Genomic DNA, 21,180 nt, shown 5'->3' with positions numbered 1-21,180 from the left:
CTGATAATGTCAACAGACATTGGTCTTAGCAACTGGCTGAATGTAAAGGAGGACTGAGTAAAATTGTTTCTACTTTATAATTAATGTTTTCAACTCACAGCAATACAACTTTTCAATGAGTACAATTGTTTGTATTCAATACTTTATTATTATAATTTTCCATATCTGCAATGCCTGTATTTTGGCATTTTTTTGCAGTCCACTTAGAATCCAAGTTGGAAATATTTTTTTCTTTATTGGCATTGATTGTTTTGAAATTCAAATGTCATTAATATGCCTGTGTTTTAATTTCTGTAATAAATATGTCTGTCAAGCCAGGATCTTGATGGTTTATTGTGGGTTTGTTGTTTACATGAAGAAATCTGTGTTACAAGTTAAACAAAAATTCTAATAAACAATTATAATTTGAATTTAAATAGTTTTTGTCTTGCGTTTACATTAATTTCACATTTTTATAGCCAAAATTACAAGTTTCAGTCTTTTAAATGTGATTAATCGAGATTAATTTTAATTTTTATTTTTTTTGACCTTTAAGAATACAGCATTGAAATCAATGTTGTATGGATCTTGTTTGGAAGACATGGGATTGAGTACTATAAGTCATCCCAGTGTTTATTTTTTGGGTCACTTTTATTGCTATTACTTGCATAACAATCAGAATCTGATGTTCAAGACAGCACTGTACTGTGTATATGAAACATGTTGATAATGCATCAACCGTGTATGCAAATAGCAAAAACTCCCGGTCACTTTTTTTCTTCTTGCATGTGTTTCTAATCAACAAAGGCGGGTGCTGTAAACCTCCAGTCCACTCACTCTCAGCGGCTCAGTTTACAGTCGCTTTCAGCAGTCTCTGGGGATGGGAAAAAGTCTGAATTTCACACACTGACAGAGAGGTGGTGGGTGATGGGGCCTCGTTTTACAAATCAGACTTTAAAGGTGTTGCCTGTTTGGCCCCCGAGGGCTGGAATGGGAAATGCAATGGAGCTCAAACTCAAAAAATAAAAATGACAGCAAATCTCCACAGAATTTGATCAGCCAGACGTGTGGCCCACGAACCAAAAAAAAAAAAAAATCAAATAATAAAGGGTTTAAGAGTAAAATGAGTGGGATATAAAAACAACAAACAGCATATGCCACAGAGAAGGGTGCCAAAGAGACTCGCAGGAGAGCTAAACCTGCCAGCAAAGACTGATGGGGAAAAAACACTGTCACATGAAACCTCAGAGGAGGAGCTCTGGTCTCCTTTCAACATCTTCCAGAAGGCCAAGCCATTTAACTGGACCTGCCATATTTTTTCTTCTGGAGAAAGCCTTTTTTTCTTATTTTTCTTTTTTCTTTTAGTGTGGCTGGATTAAAATAAATAAACTGCTAAGATCAATATTGGTAAGAAATGTGCAACTTCAAATCAGAAAAAGTGACAGTATGGAAAACGCAAATGACTTGTGTTTCATTGCAGACAATACGAACAAAATATTTCATGTTTAGTCTGGTCAGCTTCATTTCATTTGTAAATATACATCCTTTCCTGTCATTCAGACCTGCAACACATTCCAAATAAAGTTGGGACAGGAGCAGTTTAGGGTTAGCAATCAGGTACACTGGTTAAATAATGATGTGATGTGAAACAGGTGATGTCAACAGGTGATTGTAATTATAATTTGGTAGAAAAGCAGAAAGGTCTTGTCCTTTAGGAGCAAAAATGTGCTGAGGATCGCCAGCAAATACATGAGAAAACTATTGGAATGTTTAAAAACAATGTTCCCCAAAGAAAGATAGGAAGACATTTGGATATTTCACCTTCAACAGTGCAGAACATCATTGAAATTCCTCCAGATTCCTTGAATCTTTTAGTGCGTAAAGGACAAGGGCTCCAGCCTAAGCTCAACAACAGTAATCTTCAAACCTTCAGGCAGCACTGCATCAAGAATCCTCATTCATCTATAAACGATATCACCACAGGAATACTTTGGCAAACCTTTGTCAAGTACCACAATACATAGTTACGTCCATGAATGCCAGTGAAAACTGTATTAGAAGTCTGCAATAAATTTTCGAATAAATCGCGGGAGCGGTCGGTAACAGGTTTAATTTGGGACGGGAGCGGGCTGTCTAGCAATATTGCGGATATTGCTATGCGAATGAGAGAGAGAGAGAGGGAGAGAGAGAGCTTTCCCAGATAGCAAAATGCACTCGGGCCAGTTCCGGCTAGATTCTTGTCTGCCAGAGACTTACCACTCAGTCCGGCTCCGGCTGCCGGACTCCGGATGCTTGTGGACTCACTGCCCGATTCCGGCCCGAATCAGCCCGTAATGTGCGCTGCGGCCCGGAGCTGGCGCGACTCAGTACCTTTATATAAAACCTTTTGGTATTACATTTGTACTTGATACATGGTATTACAAGCCTTTGAGTTGATATAACAGCAAACGCCTGTGTTTCTGCTTGGTGCTTGTGTGTGTGTTAGTGCGCGCACGCGCGTATGAGAGAGAGAGAGAGCTTTGTCAGTGTGTGTTTGCTTGGTGCTGTGTGTGTGTTTATACAGACAGCTTGGCTGTCTGGACTGTATAGCTGGGGGATTTTCGGTTTTGTTCTCCCCCGCTCTTTAGCGGGATCGGGCGCGGCGGGCAGAAAACGGTGTGGGTCGGGCAGCGGGACAATAAATTCTTAATATAAGTGGGAGCGTTCGGGTTTGGGCTAAAACCTGGCGGGTGCGGGCGGGAGCGGGATTCAAAATGTAGTCCCGCGCAGATCTCTAAACTGTACTGTGCCACAAGTAAGCCCTATGTTAACAGTGTCCAGAAGCGTTGTCAACTTCTCTGGTTTCTGAGGCATCTGGGATGGATCATCACACAGTGGAAACGTGTACTGTGGTCAGATGAATCAGTATGTCAGGTATTTTTCAGAGAAATGGACGCTGTGTGCTCTAAACTAAAGAAGAAAAGGATCATCCAGACTATTACAGGCAACAAGTCCAAAAGCCAGTCTCTGTCATGGTATGGGGTTGTGTCAGTGCCTTTGGCAAAGGTAACTTGCACTTCTGTGATGCACCATTAATGCTGAAAAGCACATAGAGATTTTGGAGCACTGTATGCTGAATTTTTTTCCAGGGACACCCATTTATATTTTAACAAGACCATACAAAACCACATTCTGCACACATTACAGTCCTGGCTGTGGAGGAAGAGGACTGCCCGCCTGCAGTCCTGACCTGTCTACAATAAAGAATGTGTGATGCAATTAGAAGTGCACTGTTCTGGAAATGTGAGCGTATCAGCTCAAATTTAATTTTATAATGCATCATATTTGCATATTTACACAAAACTTCAGGAAAAAAGCAATATAAAGCTGTTGTCTTAAGTTGGGAAAAATATGGTGACAACTATGAGAATTACGTTTTACCACTTGCAAACAGACAGTTCAGCCAAAAATCAAGATTGGACTTCAAATAAAGGATCATACACAGTTTTACTACTAAAATGTTATGGCTTTTCAAGGACTTTCAAGTAAATTTTCATGTACTACCATTTCATGTAATGCACAGGTGTCAAACTTAGTTCGTGGAGGGACTCATCTCTGCACAGTTTAGTTCCAGCCTTAATTAAACACACCTGATCAAACGTATTAAGTCCTTCAGGCTTGTTTCAAACCTACAGGTAAGTGTGTTGAAGCAGGGTTGGGACTAAACTGCAGAGCTGCGGCCCTCCACAAACTGAGTTTGACACCCCTGATGCAATATCTATGTATACATGGTAAATACTAAGAAAAGCAATGCACGTTCAAATTTACTACAGCGTTTCATAAAACATGCAACAGTTTTTTTGTTTAAATTTATTTTATATCTATGTAATATAATTTATATAATGCTTACACTGCGCTAATAATGTAAGAGCATGTTTTTGGCCAATGACAGAAAAGAAAGAGTTAAAGACAACTAACCTCAACTAACCTACATTCAAGTGTACAGATAAGTGTTAAACTAATTTACATGACTTTTTCAAAACTTTGTGGGTTTCTCTGTTTTTTCCAAAACTTTTCCAGGACTGGAAAACGGCAGGTCAAAATTCCAGGTTTTCCATGACCGTATGAACCCTGTCAAATGATTCGCTTTAATGCTTAAACTCTCGGGAGTGGAGGGAAAATGTGACTTACGTGATAATTCGATCCCATCCTCGTCGCCGTTTTTGGCTTTGGCTAAAGAGTTTTCCAGAATCTGCGCCGTGCAGATGATGATGTCATTTTTCTCGATGATTTGTGGGAAGGAGATTTTGAGCTGTGAGGCACCGCTGACCCGCTCCACTGAGTATTGGTGCTTTAAAAACCTCCCGAACTCGGCCTTGTAATGCTGCTCAACCAGCGGGACCTGGACAGAAGTGTATTTGTCTTTTTAAAGGGGTAGTTCACACAACAATTTAAAAACTGACTTACTATTTATTCTCCCTGCAAGTTGTTTTAGTTACAACTGTTGAACACTAAACCTGTAATCATTGACTTCCTTAGTAGGATAAACAAATACTATGGAAGTTAATGGTTACAGATTTCCAACATTCCTAAAAATGTATTCAGGTGTTCAACAGAAGCTAGAAGGTTTGAAACAAGTAAAGGGTGAATAAATGATGACAGAATTTACATTTTTTTGGTGAACTATTTCTTTAAGTTAATATTTCTTTGAGTTTTCTGAATGCTTTCACTGCCACGCAGATGATACTCAATTCACCCTAATGTTTACGTTCATAATATTTATATTATTTGCTCATTAATAACCTTATGTGGAACTCTGAATCTGTGTCTCATTTCGGAGTAGGCTACTGTCCACCAGAGGTCCCATCTCGGTCACGGACACATACTTTAAGAGCATTTCTGACTGAATTAATCAAATACGCTGTTTTCCACCAAGGCAACCCGGTGTGCTGAAAAATAATTGGCTAAACTGGCATTGGGCAGGTTAAATGACTAAAACAACGACAGCCGTTCTGGCACGTAACACACATTTTTAAAGCAGAATATCTTCAGCAATGTTTTCCAGATAAACAAGAATGTTCACTCAGCATGTTTCTTAAATATCTGCAAACATATACTATGGTATTTATACGCTTTGCAAGAGTCAAACACTTACAGCACCTTTAAGGGTGCTTTCACATCTGTAGTTCGCTTCATTTGGTCCGGACCAAGAGTAATAACTGATACATTGCTGCATTTTCTACCGTCTTTGGTGTCGTTTTCACACCACACTGCTGGCTTTGGTCCGAACCAGTTGAAACGAACCAAAATGCAGTCATCTGACAAAATCCACATCTCTCATTGGCCAGATGTTGTTGAACATATTTCCTAAACTGCTTATTGATTGGTCAGAATTCATGTGCGGGAAAATGCCAATGAACTCCCGCAAGTAAACAAAACCTTTTACTCTGGAGGGACGACTGCGCTGCTGATTGTATCCCTGCTTTAGACAAACTATACATTACGAAAATGAAGCGCAGCTGTGGCTGGAAAACAGTGTTTAATGCGTCGCTCATTACTTCAGGAGGAGGCGTGAATTAATTTAGCTAGACTGTGACATGGTCATCTTGCGTAAATATTACCAACGATCCATCAGGTAATGTTTTCCCCTCTCTCTCTCTGTTGGTAAAGCGCTGTAAACAAATATTTTTCCTCCATATCCCATAATGCACAGCGCATCGACCTACGGCAGCTGAATTTGTCCAAAACGCGCAGTACTTTTTGCGGTTGGACCTGTTTTTGTACGGATCATATTCTCACCACAAACAAACCGCTCCAGGGTTCGTTTGAAAGCGTATCGAGACCACCTCTTCAAGCAGGTCTCGGTACGCTTATTTGGTCTGCTTTTGGTGCGCACTCGAGTACGATTGCTGCATTCACAGCAGGGTAAACGAACTCTAGTGCGATTCAATCGAACTAAATAAGGCAGGTGTGAAAGCACTCTAAGTTAACTTTTTACAAATTTTAACAAAGTTAAGTGGATTTAACATAAAACAATTAAGTTGTTGCAAAAAAAAAACACTTAAGAATTGTGTTTCAGCTTATTTTATATAAGTAGTTTGAACAAACAGAAACATCCTTTTTTATTGTAAATAAGGTGGTTTCTAAAGTTCTCTACATGGCATTTTTTGTAATTTTTTATTTATTTATTTCGTCTGTTGTTTCTCCACAGGACACTAGCGTTTAGAGAAAACCTGAGGTGCTGAGCTGAAGGTTTGCACCACATGTTTGCTGATGTGGATGTCTTAACAAGGTTGGTAAAGTTTTGCATTTCAAGACATGATTCAGCAGGACAGAAAGTCTCTGCTGCTTCAGCAAACCCTCAAATCATCATCTCATATCTGCTTTCTTTTGCAGACACAAAATGTGTTGATCTATTCAAACATATTAATAGGAAGAGATTCATTTTATTGCTCTAAAGTTGTTCCTTCTTACACATCAGAAGAGTCCTCAGCAGAGTTTCATGTTAATATCAATAAGCAAAAATATATTTGTTCAACATGTAAGTTTAAAGTGTGAGGAATCATTTGAGAAAGCGGGATAGAGTCATGGATGGATGACGTCAAACTTTGGGCATTTTTCTTCTGTGTTTGGCACGTCTTCATTGTCGTTTAGTGTAACATGACAGCTTTGATCTTACAGTCTGCCATGGATGCCATGTTTGTGTAGTCTGATATGCTACAGTCATTTAGGATTGTAAAAAAAAACAGTGTGAGCCAGCTTTAATGTACATGTTGGTGATATTCATCATTTACACTGAGCAGAAGAACTGCTGAGAGATTTCAGCTGCTGTCTGGGCTTTCACTGCCTTTCTACACCTCCCTTTCTTCATGTGTTCAACACTTTTTCCCTGCGTCACTTCATTTTATTACACATAACTTCATTTGTAAAATATTAGTATTCTTTGGTTGTTACCAACATCCAGGGAAAATGTCAAGTCAACATTGCCTTTAGAAGTAGGTTCTCTGAGAAAAATCTAAGAAAATTATTCCCACTGTATATAGCTCAGAAAAACTAAATATTGCAATGTCAGTTTTTCCAATATCATGCAGCCATAAGTCTAATCTAATCAATTTTTTTTTGTAAATGGCAAATTCTTCTTCTTCTTTGTGTGTGTGTGTGTGCGCGTGCGTGGAAGATGGATGTCAGTGCACCACCTTGTTGACCAGGACGACCACTTTCCCCTTCTGCCCCATCCGCTGCTTCCTCTCCAAATGCTCTTTGGTGATAAACACTGCGACCCTGGTCTTCCCGGATCCGGTGGGCAGGCAGACAATGATGTTCTTCTCCTCCAGAGCAGGTCTGGCCACCTCCATCTGATAGTCCCGCAGTTTAATTTCCCTCTTACTTGCTAAGAGAGAAAAAGAGAGATGGAAAGACATGGTGATCCTCCAGTGAGCGTATGTGATTGGCTTCAGCATCAGTGCAGAGGAGGTAGTGTGTGTTAAGTTGAAACCAAAATTATTACCCCTCTTGTGAATTTTGTATTCTTTTTTAAATTTTTCCCAAATGATGTTTAACAATGTTCACAGTATGTCTGATAATATTCTTTCTTCTGGAAAAGTCTTATTTGTTTTTTTCGGCTAGAATAAAAGCAGTTTAAAATTTTTAAAATCATTTTAAGGTTAAAATTATTAGCCCCTTAAAGCTAAATTGATCGTCTACAGAACAAACCATCGCTCTATAATTCATTCATTCATTTTCTCGTCAGCTTAGTCCTTTTATTAATCCGGGGTCGACACAGCAGAATGAACCACCAACTTATCCAGCAAGACTTTTAAGCGGCGGATGCCCTTCCAGCCCCAATCCATCTCTGGGAAATTGTTATAAAATGATTTGACTAATTACCCTAACCTGCCCAGCTAACCTAATTAACCTAGTTAAGCCTTTAAATGTCACTTTAAGCTGAGTATCTTGAAAAATATCAAGTTAAATATCAGGTCATAGAATCTGTCATCATGGCAAAAATAAAACAAATCAGTTACTACAAATTACAAGTAAAAAAAAAAAAAACAATAGATGCGTCCCAAATCGCATACTTATGCACTATTCTACGGCGTTTTGTAGTATAAATAGTGTAAGTAGTGTGTTCACACTGAAAACTCTAAAAATAATAAGTGCACTTTAATTACCCGGATGATGCACTCATTCAGCTGCTAAAATGAAGTGTGTAATGATGGACACTTCACGCACTCAACGACCGCAGGTTTGCTTACGTAGCGGAAGGGGCGGAGCTTTCGGACGCACATGTTGAATAACTTTATTTATTTTGGATGTTGAACGCAAAATTCTCCTACGAGAGTGATTATAGCGCCTCCCGATGGTGAATGCGGTTATACTCACGGCAGGTATTATTTGATAATTCGGTCGTTTATTTCACTGATTTTGCAACCGTCAAACGTCATCAGGGAAACGGTTTGAATTTCTGCTTAGTAAAAAAACAGTGTGCCATTTGGGACAACACTACATACATATACTATCCTGTTGAGTGTGTAAGTGCATTAGTGTATAGTGTGCCATTTGGGACGCAGCTTGTTATGTTTAGAAATGTGTTGAAGAAATCTTCTCAGGAAATGGGGAAGTAATATACTGAGGGGCTAATAATTCATCTGTGTGTGTGTGTGTGTGTGTGACTTTCGGTGGGGCAGACGGAGGTTTAATTAATGCAATTAAAGCTGTGTTTTCTTTATCTCCTGCTAGTTAGAATAACATTGGTGTTTTATGGACTCTCTAAAGCTCATGCAGAATGTCTGTAAGCGCGTACTCACACTATGCACAGTTGCCTTGAACTGGTCCAAAGCATGCTTGTCCCCCCTTCCGTCTCCCCCGACGGCCCGCACTCACATTACATTTGGGCCTGGGCACGCTTAAGTCATCGACGCTTTGTGTTCAGTAAGCACTTTCACTCAGCACAGTGGAGATATCTTAAGTTATATCGGTTTAAGTCGTTTGATATGCGGTGACACCCTGTCAAATATTTCACCAAACAGATCAGCCACTTTTGACGCTCATAAACAATCATTAAGTCCTCATGCTGCAGGTATTTTTAGGTTTGCTGAAGGTGCAGATGTGGTGCAGTGAGCGGTTTGCGTCTTAAATAACCTACGACAGTTTGCGTTCATTAAACAGTAAGAATGATTAATAATCCATATGAAATAGTCCCTTAAAAGTCATGTCGTGTCTTCAGTTTTGGGCTCTGGCGCATTTTACACTCACACACAAGCCTACCGCGCCTGAGCCCGAGAACCGCGTTCTGGCACACTTCTTCCAACCGGGCCAGGGCCGGCCAAGTGAACCATGCCTGAGCCCGATTCAGAGCACTCACACTTCTCAAACGATCCAGGAAACGGGCCTGGGCACGGTTTGGATAGCATAGTGTGAGTACGCCCTAAGACACAAAACCTCTGACGAACATGTAGAAATCATAAAAACCTCCCACTTCCCTGCTGAAAAATCCAGCTTAAACCAGCCTAGGCTGGTTGGCTGGTTTTAGCTGGTCAACCAGGCTGGTTTTAGAGGGTCAAGCTGGTTTTTGCTGGATTTAGCTGGTCATTTTCCAGCCTGACCAGCTAAGACCAGGCTGGAAATGGCTGGAAACCAGCCTGGAAATGGCCAAAACCCCTCTAAAACCAGCCTGGTCGACCAGCTAAAACCAGCCAACCAGCCTAGGCTGGTTTAAGCTGGATTTTTTAGCAGGGTTTATATTAAGGGGCCATAACTAATATGCACTTACACTGAAATTGGTCATTAGTTACAATTAGGGCCAGACAGAATCTGCAGACAATTTTTTGCAATTTCTGGGGAGAATTTCGTTGAAAATCTGTGGAGTTATGAAGAATGATTTTGGTATCGTAACTAAAACCTTAATATATGAAATAAAAAATAATAGCTTTTTAACTTTTATTTAATTTATACAATGCAAATCTCTCTAGATCCAGTTGATTTGGTAAACAAAGCAAGTCTCTTATATAATATGTCTACTTAAATGACAAAAAATATTACTGTACAAACTGTATTGTAAATAAATCATATACATATTTTCATATTAGACAATAAATATACTGAAATGGCGATGCAGTGGTGCTGTAGGTAGTGCTGTCGCCTCACAGCAAGAAGGTCGCTGGTTCGAGCCTCGGCTCAGTAAGCGTTTGTGTGTGGAGTTTGCATGTTCTCCCTGCGTTCGCGTGGGTTTCCTCCAGGAGCTCCGGTTTCCCCCACAGTCCAAAGACATGCGGTACAGGTGAATTGGGCAGGCTAAATTGTCCGTATGAGTGTGTGTGTGTGAATGTGTGTGTGAATGTTTCCCAGAGATGGTTTGCGGCTGGAAGGGCATCCGCTGCGTAAAAAAGTGCTGGATAAGTTGCCGGTTCATTCTGCTGTGGCGACCCCGGATTAATAAAGGGACTAAACCAACAAGAAAATGAATGAATGAATTATACTGAAATTTAAAAATTGAATGAATTTAAATTTACACACATTTACCCAAGTAAATAAAGAGAATCAATGACATGCACGCAGATTCCGTGTGGGCCTGGTTACAGTACCTATTGTGTAAATACATGTTTTACATAGTGCTTTTGCATTTTTTTAATTTATTCTAACAGAGATTTCCTCAGGATTTGCCGATTATCCTGTGTTATTGTACAGGGTGGGCCATTTATATGGATAAACTTTAATAAAATGGGAATGGTTGGTGATATTAACGTCCTGTTTGTGGCACATTAGTATATGTGAGGGGGAAAACTTTTCAAGTTTTCTTTTTAACGTAACTTTAATCTTTCATGAGTTATTTACAAGTTTCTGACCACTTGTAAAAGGTGTTCAATGTGCTGCCATTGTGTTGGATTGTCAATGCAGCCCTATTCTCCCTCTCTTCACACACTGCTAGCAACACCACAGGAGAAATGCCAGCACAGGCTTCCAGTATACGTAGCTTCAGGTGCTGCACATCTTGTATCCTCATTTCTAAACGTAATACTTCTACAAACGTATCTCTAATGACTGATTTATTTTATCTTTGTCATGATGACAGTAAATAATATTTTACTAGATTTTTTAAGACACTTCTATACAGCTTAAAGTGACGTTTAAAGGCTTAAGTAGGTTAATTAGGTTAGGCAGGTTAGGGTAATTAGGCATGTTATTGTATAACAGTAGTTTGTTCTGTAAACTATCGAAAAAAAATAGCTTAAAGGGGCTAATAATTTTGTCCTTAAAATGGTGTTTAAAAAATTAAAAACTGCTTTTATTCTAGCTGTAATAAAACAAATAAGACTTTCTCCAGAAGAAAAAATATTATCAGGCATACTGTGAACATTTCCTTGCTCTGTTCAACATCATTTGGGAAATATGTAAAAAAGAAATCAAAGGGGGGCGAATAATTCTGACTTCAACTGTATAACGTATCCACTATAAATGATGGGTTGTAATTTTGGGCAAAACCAAGCCAGTGGGTTAAAATTTTAAATTAATTGAAACAAATTAACCCATAATATGGGTTTGTCCATATTTAACCCACTGTTGGGTTAACACCACCTAACATTTTATAGTGTATGCACACAAAATGTATTAATTTATTTGAATTATTATTTTTTGTTAGCATATTTATACACATTTAGCATATTTACTTACTCCCAGGGCCATTTGAAGTTTGATATTTAGCCGCACCATATATGGGTTGTTAAACCCAAAGCTGGAGGACCAGGACATACACACATACACTACGGACAATTTAGCTTACACAGTTTACCTACAGCACATGTGTTTGGACTTTAGGGGAAATCGGAGCACCCGGAGGAAACCCACGCCAACATGGGGAGAACATGCAAACTCCACACAGCCGGGGCTCAAACCAGCATCCTTCTTGCTGTGAGGTGACAATGCTACCTCCTGCACTACCTTGTCGCCCATAGCATATTTAATGTGATCTTATTTGACATATTTCTCTGTCTGTATGCAATTATAATTAATTTATTTTAGGATTTTCAATATAATAATCATTAAAATAAAACATAAAATAATTACAAATAAATTAATCAGTAATAAATAATACATATATACAGATAAAAACTTTTCATTCCACATTTTCTTGGCTTTATGGGATGAAATGCAACCTGGATGTGTCATGTAAACATTATTTTTTAATAGCCTGTAGCTCTTGGTGGTATTTAGACTGATCGAATGAATTAAAGTGGAAATTCCACACTATCCAAACACCGAAATCTCACTCAGGTCTGTGTGTGTCCAGTTACACATCTGCACGTGGTTTGCAGAGAAAGGCAGAATTCAAACAGGGTTAAACAAAGAAAGAGTCTGCTGGGTCTGGAGGAGCAATTACCCCAAACAGCAGATCCCTGTGCTTCATTTCGACCTCTTTGCCAATATTAAACATTTGTTTATTCTGCCCGCATTATCTGTCCAGTTTTTAATTTAGCTGCAAGTTTAGGTTTCCAGCAGTTTGCAGTTGCAGTGCTTTCCCTGCCAGCGTCTGCTCTGATTATTTCAGTATGTGAACTGCAATAGCTGAAGTCCTCATGTAGCAACTTGTAATGTTTCCTGTTCTTTTTTTTTTCTTTTTAAGGGTAACATAGAGAATATATACAGTCGAGGTCAGAATTATGAGCCCCCCTGAATTATTAGCCCCTTGTTTCTTTTTTTTCCCCAATTTCTGTTTAACGGGGAGAAGATTGTTTTAACACATTTCTTATCATAATAGTTTTAATAACTCATCTCTAATAACTGATTTAATTTATCTTTGCCATGATGACAGTAAATAATAAAAAAATAAAACAAATAAGACTCTCCAGAAGAAAATATATTATCAGACATACTCTGAAAAATTGCCTTGCTCTGTTAAACATCATTTGCGAAATATTTACAAAAGAAAACAAAAATTCAATGGGGGCTAATAATTCTGACTTCAACTATATATATATATATATATATATATATATATATATATATATATATATATATATATATATATATATATATATGTATGTATGTATATATATATATATATATATATATATATATATATGTATGTATGTATATATATATATATATATATATATATATATATATATATATATATATGTATGTATATATATGTATATATATATATATATATATATATATATATATATATATATATATATATATATATATATATATATATATATATGTATATATATATGTATGTATATATATATATATATATATGTATATATATATATATGTATATATATATATATATATATATATATATATATATATATATATGTATATATATATATATATGTATATATATATATATATATATATATATATATATATATGTATATATATATATATATATATATGTATATATATATGTATATATGTATATGTATATATATATATATAAATATATATATATATATATATATATATATATATATATATATATATATATATATATATATATATATATATATATATATACATATATATAAGTTATACTGTATCTTACATTATTTTACATAATGACATGGCTATCTTCAATTATTGCACAAGTATTATTTTACTTAAAATTGCAGAATGTAGATAAGTGCGTATATAAAACAAAATCGATAACGAAGGAAATCTAATAAAAATCAGTGAAATTAGAAATATTTATGTGTAATTATTATATAAACTTCTCTCCAAGATGACCTTTGTTTTTATAATAACTAAGCTCTTTCTCAAAAAATTCTCATTACTGAACATAATATTTTAATGACTCACTTCTAACATCTCATGGCAGTAAATAATATTTGACTAGATATTTTTCAAGACACTTCTATACAGCTTAAAGTGACATTTAAAGGCTTAACTAGGTTAATTGGGTTAACTAGGCAGGTTAAGGTAATTAGGCAAGTTATTGTATAATGATGATTTGTTCTGTAGACTATCAGGAAAAAGTTAGTCTAAAGTAGCTAATAATATTGACCTAAAAATGTTTTTAAAAAAATTAAAAACTGCTTTTATTCTAGCCGAAATAAGAGAAAAGACTTTCTCCAGAGGAAAAAATATTATCAGACTATATTATCAATTATTAATTGTATTTATTTATTTATTTTATTTTGGGTTATATTTATTTTTATTACGTATTTGTTATTTATTTATTTTTATTTATTATTTTTTGTTATAATTTTTATTAAAATTTTTATCAATTTATTTATTTTTTATTTGTTATTCATGTATTTATTTGTTTTTATTTTATTTTATTTATTTATTTTTTTCTGGCTACAGAACAAACTATTTTTATCCAATGACTTGCCTAATTAACCTAAATATAATAACCTAACTATTTTTTTTAAATATTTTTTTTTTTTTTTGTGCTGTATTGGCAATTATTTTGTACTATTCATTCAAGTATTTTCAGTGTAAGTGTGTTTGTCAATCAAATATTGTGGAAAAAAGCAAACCCTTGTGATAATTGAAGATACATTGGTCTCTGATTTAATAAAAATCTGAAAGAATTACATTTGTATAAGAATATAAAAACATTCACCACAGACAAAAGCTGAAAACTTTACAAACTGACCTCAAGACTGAAAGCACTGCATTCATCAGTGCATATACTCAATAATATATAATAGTCTAACTTCACTTTCTCTTGCCAAATCCATCTGATAGTTCTGAACATCTACTGAACTCCATGCATCCTTTATTTTTCATTTTTATCTACAGACTCCCTCATTTATATGCTTTTGAAAGACACGCAAGCACTTGGAAAGCGGCATTTTAATGGCAGAGCTTGAACTATATCATCATTCATCAACAACATACTATAGTGAGGCAAAATTAATAAGCGACCCCCATACAAAACTATGATAAATAGCAAGAGGAATGCACTACATTGTGAATCATTTGAATTTATCAGTCAGTATGAAGTCAAGCTTGCAGACTTTCCAACCTGACTGTCTGATTTATGAAACGGCTTTTAGTTTATTAATTCATTACACGAGGAGGAAACAAGCACGCAACAAATCAGATTCCCCAGAGTGAAATATCTTTGCTCAAAGGAGTTGATGGATTAATGGATTTCTCAGTTGTGTTCTGAAATTATTCAAGGTTTTGTCTGAGATGTTTCTACTTAAAGGGGTAGATCATCCAAAAATGAAAACTGTCATCATTTATTCGCACTTTGAGTTTCTTTAATCTGTTGAACACAAAAGCAGACATTTTGAAGAATGCTGGAAACCTACCATTGACTTTCATAGGAAAAATAAATACCATTGATGTTAAGGGTTACAGGCTTTCTACTTTCTTCAAAATAACTTCTTTTGTGTTTAGTAGAATAAAGAAACTTAAACAGAAGCACTTGAGGATGAGTAAAAACAGTACTGCAGGAAACTTTTGGTTTTAACAAACAGAACTTGTAAGCTGTAATTTCATTTAAAAAATTAAATGAAATGATCAGCTGAATAAAAGTAAGAAAAGTAAAATATTCAGTAGTCAAAAACTCCTGTTGCTAATAACGCTAAATGTAGAAATCTAACATTGTTATTATTACAATCTAGGGATGCCATGGTTCTCAATATAATATTGAACTGTACAGTACGACCTCCACGGTTCAATACGCGCTTGTGAATTTTGCCTTTTGGTTTTGCGTTTAAATAATTTATGTGCGCTTTATATCTCCCCGAATTGACTTTATGTGCCTCAAAATCCATGAGCTGAGATGAGGAAACTCCTCCCCGCGAGTAAATATCCAATCACTATGCTCTAAAGTTAGGGGGCGCTTGACCATCATTCCACACTTTAACATGGTGAGCGGTGAAGTGAGGCTGAGGCAACAGTACAAGGAAGCGTCGACGAAGTAAGGAAACAGTACGAGAAAGCGCCAGCGTCTTTTAAATCTGGGGTGTGAGGACATTTCGGTTTTGCCGGTAAATATAATGCCCATAAAAGAAAAAAGGGTGAACAAAAAATAACTGTGTGCAAGCATTGTTTAACACGTATATCCATGACTGCACATCTGCAGCACCATCACCCAGCAATATCACTGTCTGAAGGCAGGATAGCAGAGAAGGTAATAAAGTCCTCCCAAATAGCAACAATCCCTCGCTGAATCTTTCAAGCAAACATACCCAACTGCTTCAGAGAGACACGTAAAAATAACAAAGACAGTGCGGCAGTTTATTGCTGAAGATTTGCAGCCGTTTTTGGTGATTGGAGATGTGGGCTTTTGTCATCTTATAAAAGCACTCGATCCGCGTTACAGACTACTGTCTCGCATTTTTTCAGCACCGAGATAATTAAGATGCTTTATTTATGTTTACCTAAGTACAAATATGTTTATTTGAAATGGCCAATTTATCTTTATTAACGTCTGGCAAATAAAGCCAGTCTGGCGCAATATGGCTGCCGTCGCATCATCCAGGTGGATGCTGCACACTGTATGTGGATGAGGAGATTCCCCCAATGTGTAAAACGCCTTGAGTGTCCAGAAAATCACTCTATAAATGTAAGGAATTATTGATATAACTAGATAACTTGATGTCTAGATAAAAAATAAAAATAAAAATTGAGTGCAATATTAATTTCTCCATGTGCTTCAGCCTCATATGGCACATTTTCTCAATGCTGCCGGGCTTCAGGAGTCCTCTTTCAAACACTCAATAAACAGCTTGTGTTTTAACTCAGTGCATGTGAATTTCAGCCTTGTAAATCTGCCATTGTGGTTTTCTGAATAGACGCTGGTCGGTGCGGCTCATTTTTTACATAACAGGAAGCTTAGAGTGTTTATAATTGTCTGAGATTCTTGGAGAAGTCATGGATCTGGATGAGCCGCTTTATGAGTGTGTGGCATCACTGATTGTTAAGCTAATAGCATTTTTGGCAGGGGGATAGAATGCACTAAACAGATAATTAAAATGCGGTTGAATATCACATGTATCTGGGAAGGGCCCAGCTGTTAAACACCTGAACAGTTTAACACAACGCAGAACACAGACTCATGGGAAAAATGTGCTGCATGCTACATTTTTGTGAAACCGCAAAAATGTACTTAAACATATGTTTGACTGTAGTTTTTAGCTGAAATGAACTTTTTGGGGCAGTATTTTGTTTCTTTTCTAGTAAATAATAGTTATCGAAGAATGAAGGATTTTTTATTGAAGTTCTTTGCACAACACTAAACGCATAACACAAAACAGATGTGGTATGCAAATAAATAAAGACAAAAGGAATGTAAAATCAATGTAAAATTTTGTGGTAGTAGTGCACTTTCCTTTTTTTTTTTTTGCTTTAAAACACTATTGGTTGGGTTTAAAGAAGGGTTTAGGTCAGTGGTTTGCTGGTCAGGTGAACTGTATGACAAGCCCGGTCTTCTCATGGACATGTTCTATAAATGTGTGTATCTGAAACATGCAACAATAAGAGACATATTTCAGATTTCCAAAAACGTACCCTAAGTAACATATTTCAGATTTGTAAAAACACACTAAGTAACATTGTATGTGCAAATCTGAAATGTATAACTTGGGGTACGTTTTTGGAATATTTCAGATAGCAAAAATAAACCCTACATCACATATTCCAGATTCATAAAAACGGGCCCTAAGAGAAAAAATTTCAGATTCGCAAAAAGGTACACTAAGTAACAAACTTTGATCATGCAAAAATGTACCCAACGTATAACACATTTAGGGTTTGCAAAATCTGACCCAAAATAACGTATTTCAGATTCGCAAAAAACATCCCTAAATAATGTTTCAGATTTGCAAAAATGTACCCAAAGTGTAGCGTATTTCAGATTGACTAAAACTTACCCTATAGTAGCATATTTCAGATTTGCAAAAACACCCTATAAAAGTTTTTCAGATTCACAAAGACACACCCTAATTTATAAATATTGAATTCACAAAACACAGACCCTAAGACATATTTTTCAGATTTGCAGAAATATATATAAATATATAAAGTAACGTATTTCAGATTTGCAAAAACAGACCCTATAAAACGTATTTCAGATTCACACAGCACATTCACAAAGCACATACCCTAGGTAAGAATTTTCAGATTTGCAAAAATATACTCTAAGTAACATATTTCAGATTTGCAAATATAACCCTTAAGTTTTGTATTTCAGATTTGCAAAAAAAATCTTTATGTATTTCAGATTTGCAAGAAATACTCAAAGTAACGTTTCATATTCTCGAAAAAAACCTGAATAACGTATTTCAGATTCACAAAAACGTAGGCTAAGTAGCAATTTTAAAATTCGCAAAAACGTACCCTAAGTAACATATTTCAGATATGCAATAACGTACACTAAATTACAATTTTCAGATTCACAAAAACGTACGCTAAGTAACATTTTCGAGATTCACAAAAAACGTACCCTAAGTAACATATTTCAGATTCGCAAAAATGTACGCTAAGTAAAAATAACATTTTTGCAAAAACGTTCGCTAAGTAACAATTTTCAGATTCACAAAAATGTACCCTAAGTAACGCATTTCAGATTCGCATAAAACATACCCTAAGTATCATGTTTTTGATTCGGGTTTTTGATAACATACGCTAAGTAACAATTACAAAACATAACAAAAATGTACCACAAGTAATGTATTAACCTTGAGTAACGTATTTCAGATTCATAATAACGTACCTTAAGTAATGTTTTTCAGATTTGCAAAAAGAACCCGATGTAACATATTTTCAGTTTTCAGATTGTTCTAAGACAAGAATGGTTGTTGTATGTAAATAGATGCATTATATACTATATATTCAAATTTTAAATGTTTCCAAAATACTGCCTTTTAATTATTATTTTTTTCTCCTCTAAGGTCTCCTGTCTCTGTAGAGCAATAATTCATTATGAAAACAATGTTTGTGTTTTACAGAAATTGAAATGTGCCTTTCCTCATTTTAAGCACATTTCCTCTCTCCCTCCCGCAGACTGTGACCTGACCCGTTCTTGATCACTTCAATATGCCGCCAGCAGGCTTCGGTCTGGAAAAGTGTCTCCGAGTGGAAATATTCTCTGGATGTGACGTGATTTAGCACTTTTTTGGGGGAGAAGGAGCTGGTGAACTTTGTGCGCTCGAGGGCAAAGTCTCACATGTGGAGCTCTAGCAAAACCACAGAGACCCTGACCGATGCACACAACTATGCCTTTCTTTTTCATGCGCTTTATAATAATAACTCTATGAACATCATTTCCTGACAGTTAATTGCTAGCAGGAACATGTCTCAGACAAAGGCTAGATTATGGGTCATTATATGTACAGTATCGTACAAAATAATTTTAACCACAAGCTAGATGTAACGTCAAAGTGTGAAGAGATTTGATGCCTCATTTTCATCTTAGACAATAAACTGGACATTAAATCATTGCATGTGCAGTTTAAAGATATAGCAAGGTTAATTCTAACAACTTGAATTATTATTATAGTCTTGTTTAATGTGTTGGTTGATGCCAAGGTATCCATAATCCCGGACCAGGCCGTATTCTGAGCAGATGCTGTGGTGGTCATGGAGGACCGGAGAGCATGAGCATTCCTAAAAGACCCTAGTGACACAGTCGCGTGTAGTGATGGGTCGTTCTTTAACGATTCGTTCATTTTTAACAAATCTTTTATACAACTTAAGGTGTGAATCATTAATTTGCCTATGGAAAGTGGAGCTCGTGTGAGGGGTCTGTTTCGCGCAGGAGTGGCCTCGAACCATATCGAGATGAAAGATATTGGATAGTCCCGCATCGCGTTGGGGAATAATATCGTTACATCCCCAGAACTCGATATTCTGCACAGACCTACCCCCTCCTAATATTTTTGCAGAGGAAAGTCTACAGTTTCCCATGTATGGACTGTCATCATTAATTTTGAAATATTAGCACACTGCTGAGGTTGAATTTGTACTGAAACGTTCAGTCATTTACATCCTTGAGTATCAGTGTTTTCATAAGTACAAGTACATTTACATGAGCACAGGTACTGGTATCATTGCATTCCTAATTATTTATTATTATTATTCTTTGAATTATTACCCCCTAATAAATATATATACTTTTCAACTGGCTAGCGAACAAACCACATGTCTAATTACCCCACAATTTACCCTTTTGCTAAGCCCCGCCCTCCTTAGTTACTGTTGCTATGCTTGTCAATCTTTAGTGCCTGCAATTTCTATCACAATGTGTATGCGCTGGTGTCAGACATTCCCAGGGATATAATTAGTCGTTTTTTGACGAACAGATGAGATATCTGAGAAATCCAGACAAAAAAGGGCTACAGTATGCATTACAGGGGTATATTCACGACATAATGGGCAACGATTAGAAAATAACCGAATCAAAATTGAAGCTAAGTTAGCCTAGCTGCCTCATACGTTGACCATTCAACAGCTAAGTTCATGCTCAGCAGGAGAGGTGAAATCTAAAAATAATCTAATAATAACTAATTAAACCATGATTTCTCTTTTTTTAGCCAAATAGCCTGATAGATTAATTGTTGTGCAATGAAATATAGCGCTACTAACCGACGGGGAAACATGCATGGACAGTGCTTCTACATCCTTCATTCATAGAAAGAGCAGCCAGAAAGGGGAAATTGATGGATTGGTGCCGAATATTAGCATCATTGACCCACAACAATAAACACTTATCACTGTCTGTACGTATGTTTGTGTGCTCTTTATCCAGTTTCTATTCTAATTTGCCGTTAAGTGGAAGAAACTAATAAATTGAAATGCAAGTTAAAGCATAAATAGCAAAAGTGAACAGATTTCCCTACCAGCAATAATTAATCAAGACAGCAAATATAAAAGCAGACACTAATCCGCTATAACAGGGGTCACCAAACTTGTTCCTGGAGGGCGGGTGTCCTGCAGATTTTAGCTCCAACCCTAATCAAACACACCTGAACAAGCTAATCAAGGTTTTACAAGGAATACTTGAAACACCCAGGCAGGTGTGTTGAGGCAAGTTGGAGCTAAAACCTGCAGGGACACCGGCCCTCCAGGACCGAGATTGGTGACCCCTGCGCTATAACATCGTCACCAATGACTAAATCTCAGAATAACTGACAAAAACATCAGTGAATTGTAGCTCTGACATATGTATGGACATTGAGGCTTATAAATGACTCAAAAACAGCTGCGGATGAAGTATATTGATCACAAGTGCTCAGATTGGGATCATATCTCGGTTTT

General features: G+C 36.4%; 1 protein-coding gene across 2 annotated transcripts in view; it reads right to left on the bottom strand.

Moving 5' to 3' along the window:
- The window catches only part of ifih1 (interferon induced with helicase C domain 1), a 751,550-nt gene that overhangs the window by 34,867 nt on the left and 695,503 nt on the right, over positions 1–21,180 (bottom strand). The window contains 2 exon segments of one of the 2 annotated variants that reach the window (NM_001308563.1): positions 4,150–4,360; positions 7,155–7,348. In NM_001308563.1, the coding sequence (NP_001295492.1) occupies positions 4,150–4,360; positions 7,155–7,348 (405 nt within the window). 2 annotated transcript variants of the gene reach the window in all.

The sequence above is a fragment of the Danio rerio genome, chromosome 9 (assembly GCF_052040795.2).
Source record: "Danio rerio strain M-AB ecotype USA chromosome 9, GRCz13ab, whole genome shotgun sequence".
Taxonomy (NCBI): domain Eukaryota; kingdom Metazoa; phylum Chordata; class Actinopteri; order Cypriniformes; family Danionidae; genus Danio; species Danio rerio.
The sequence above is the reverse complement of the archived record's forward strand: the minus strand, read 5'-3'. Positions and strand labels throughout refer to the sequence as shown.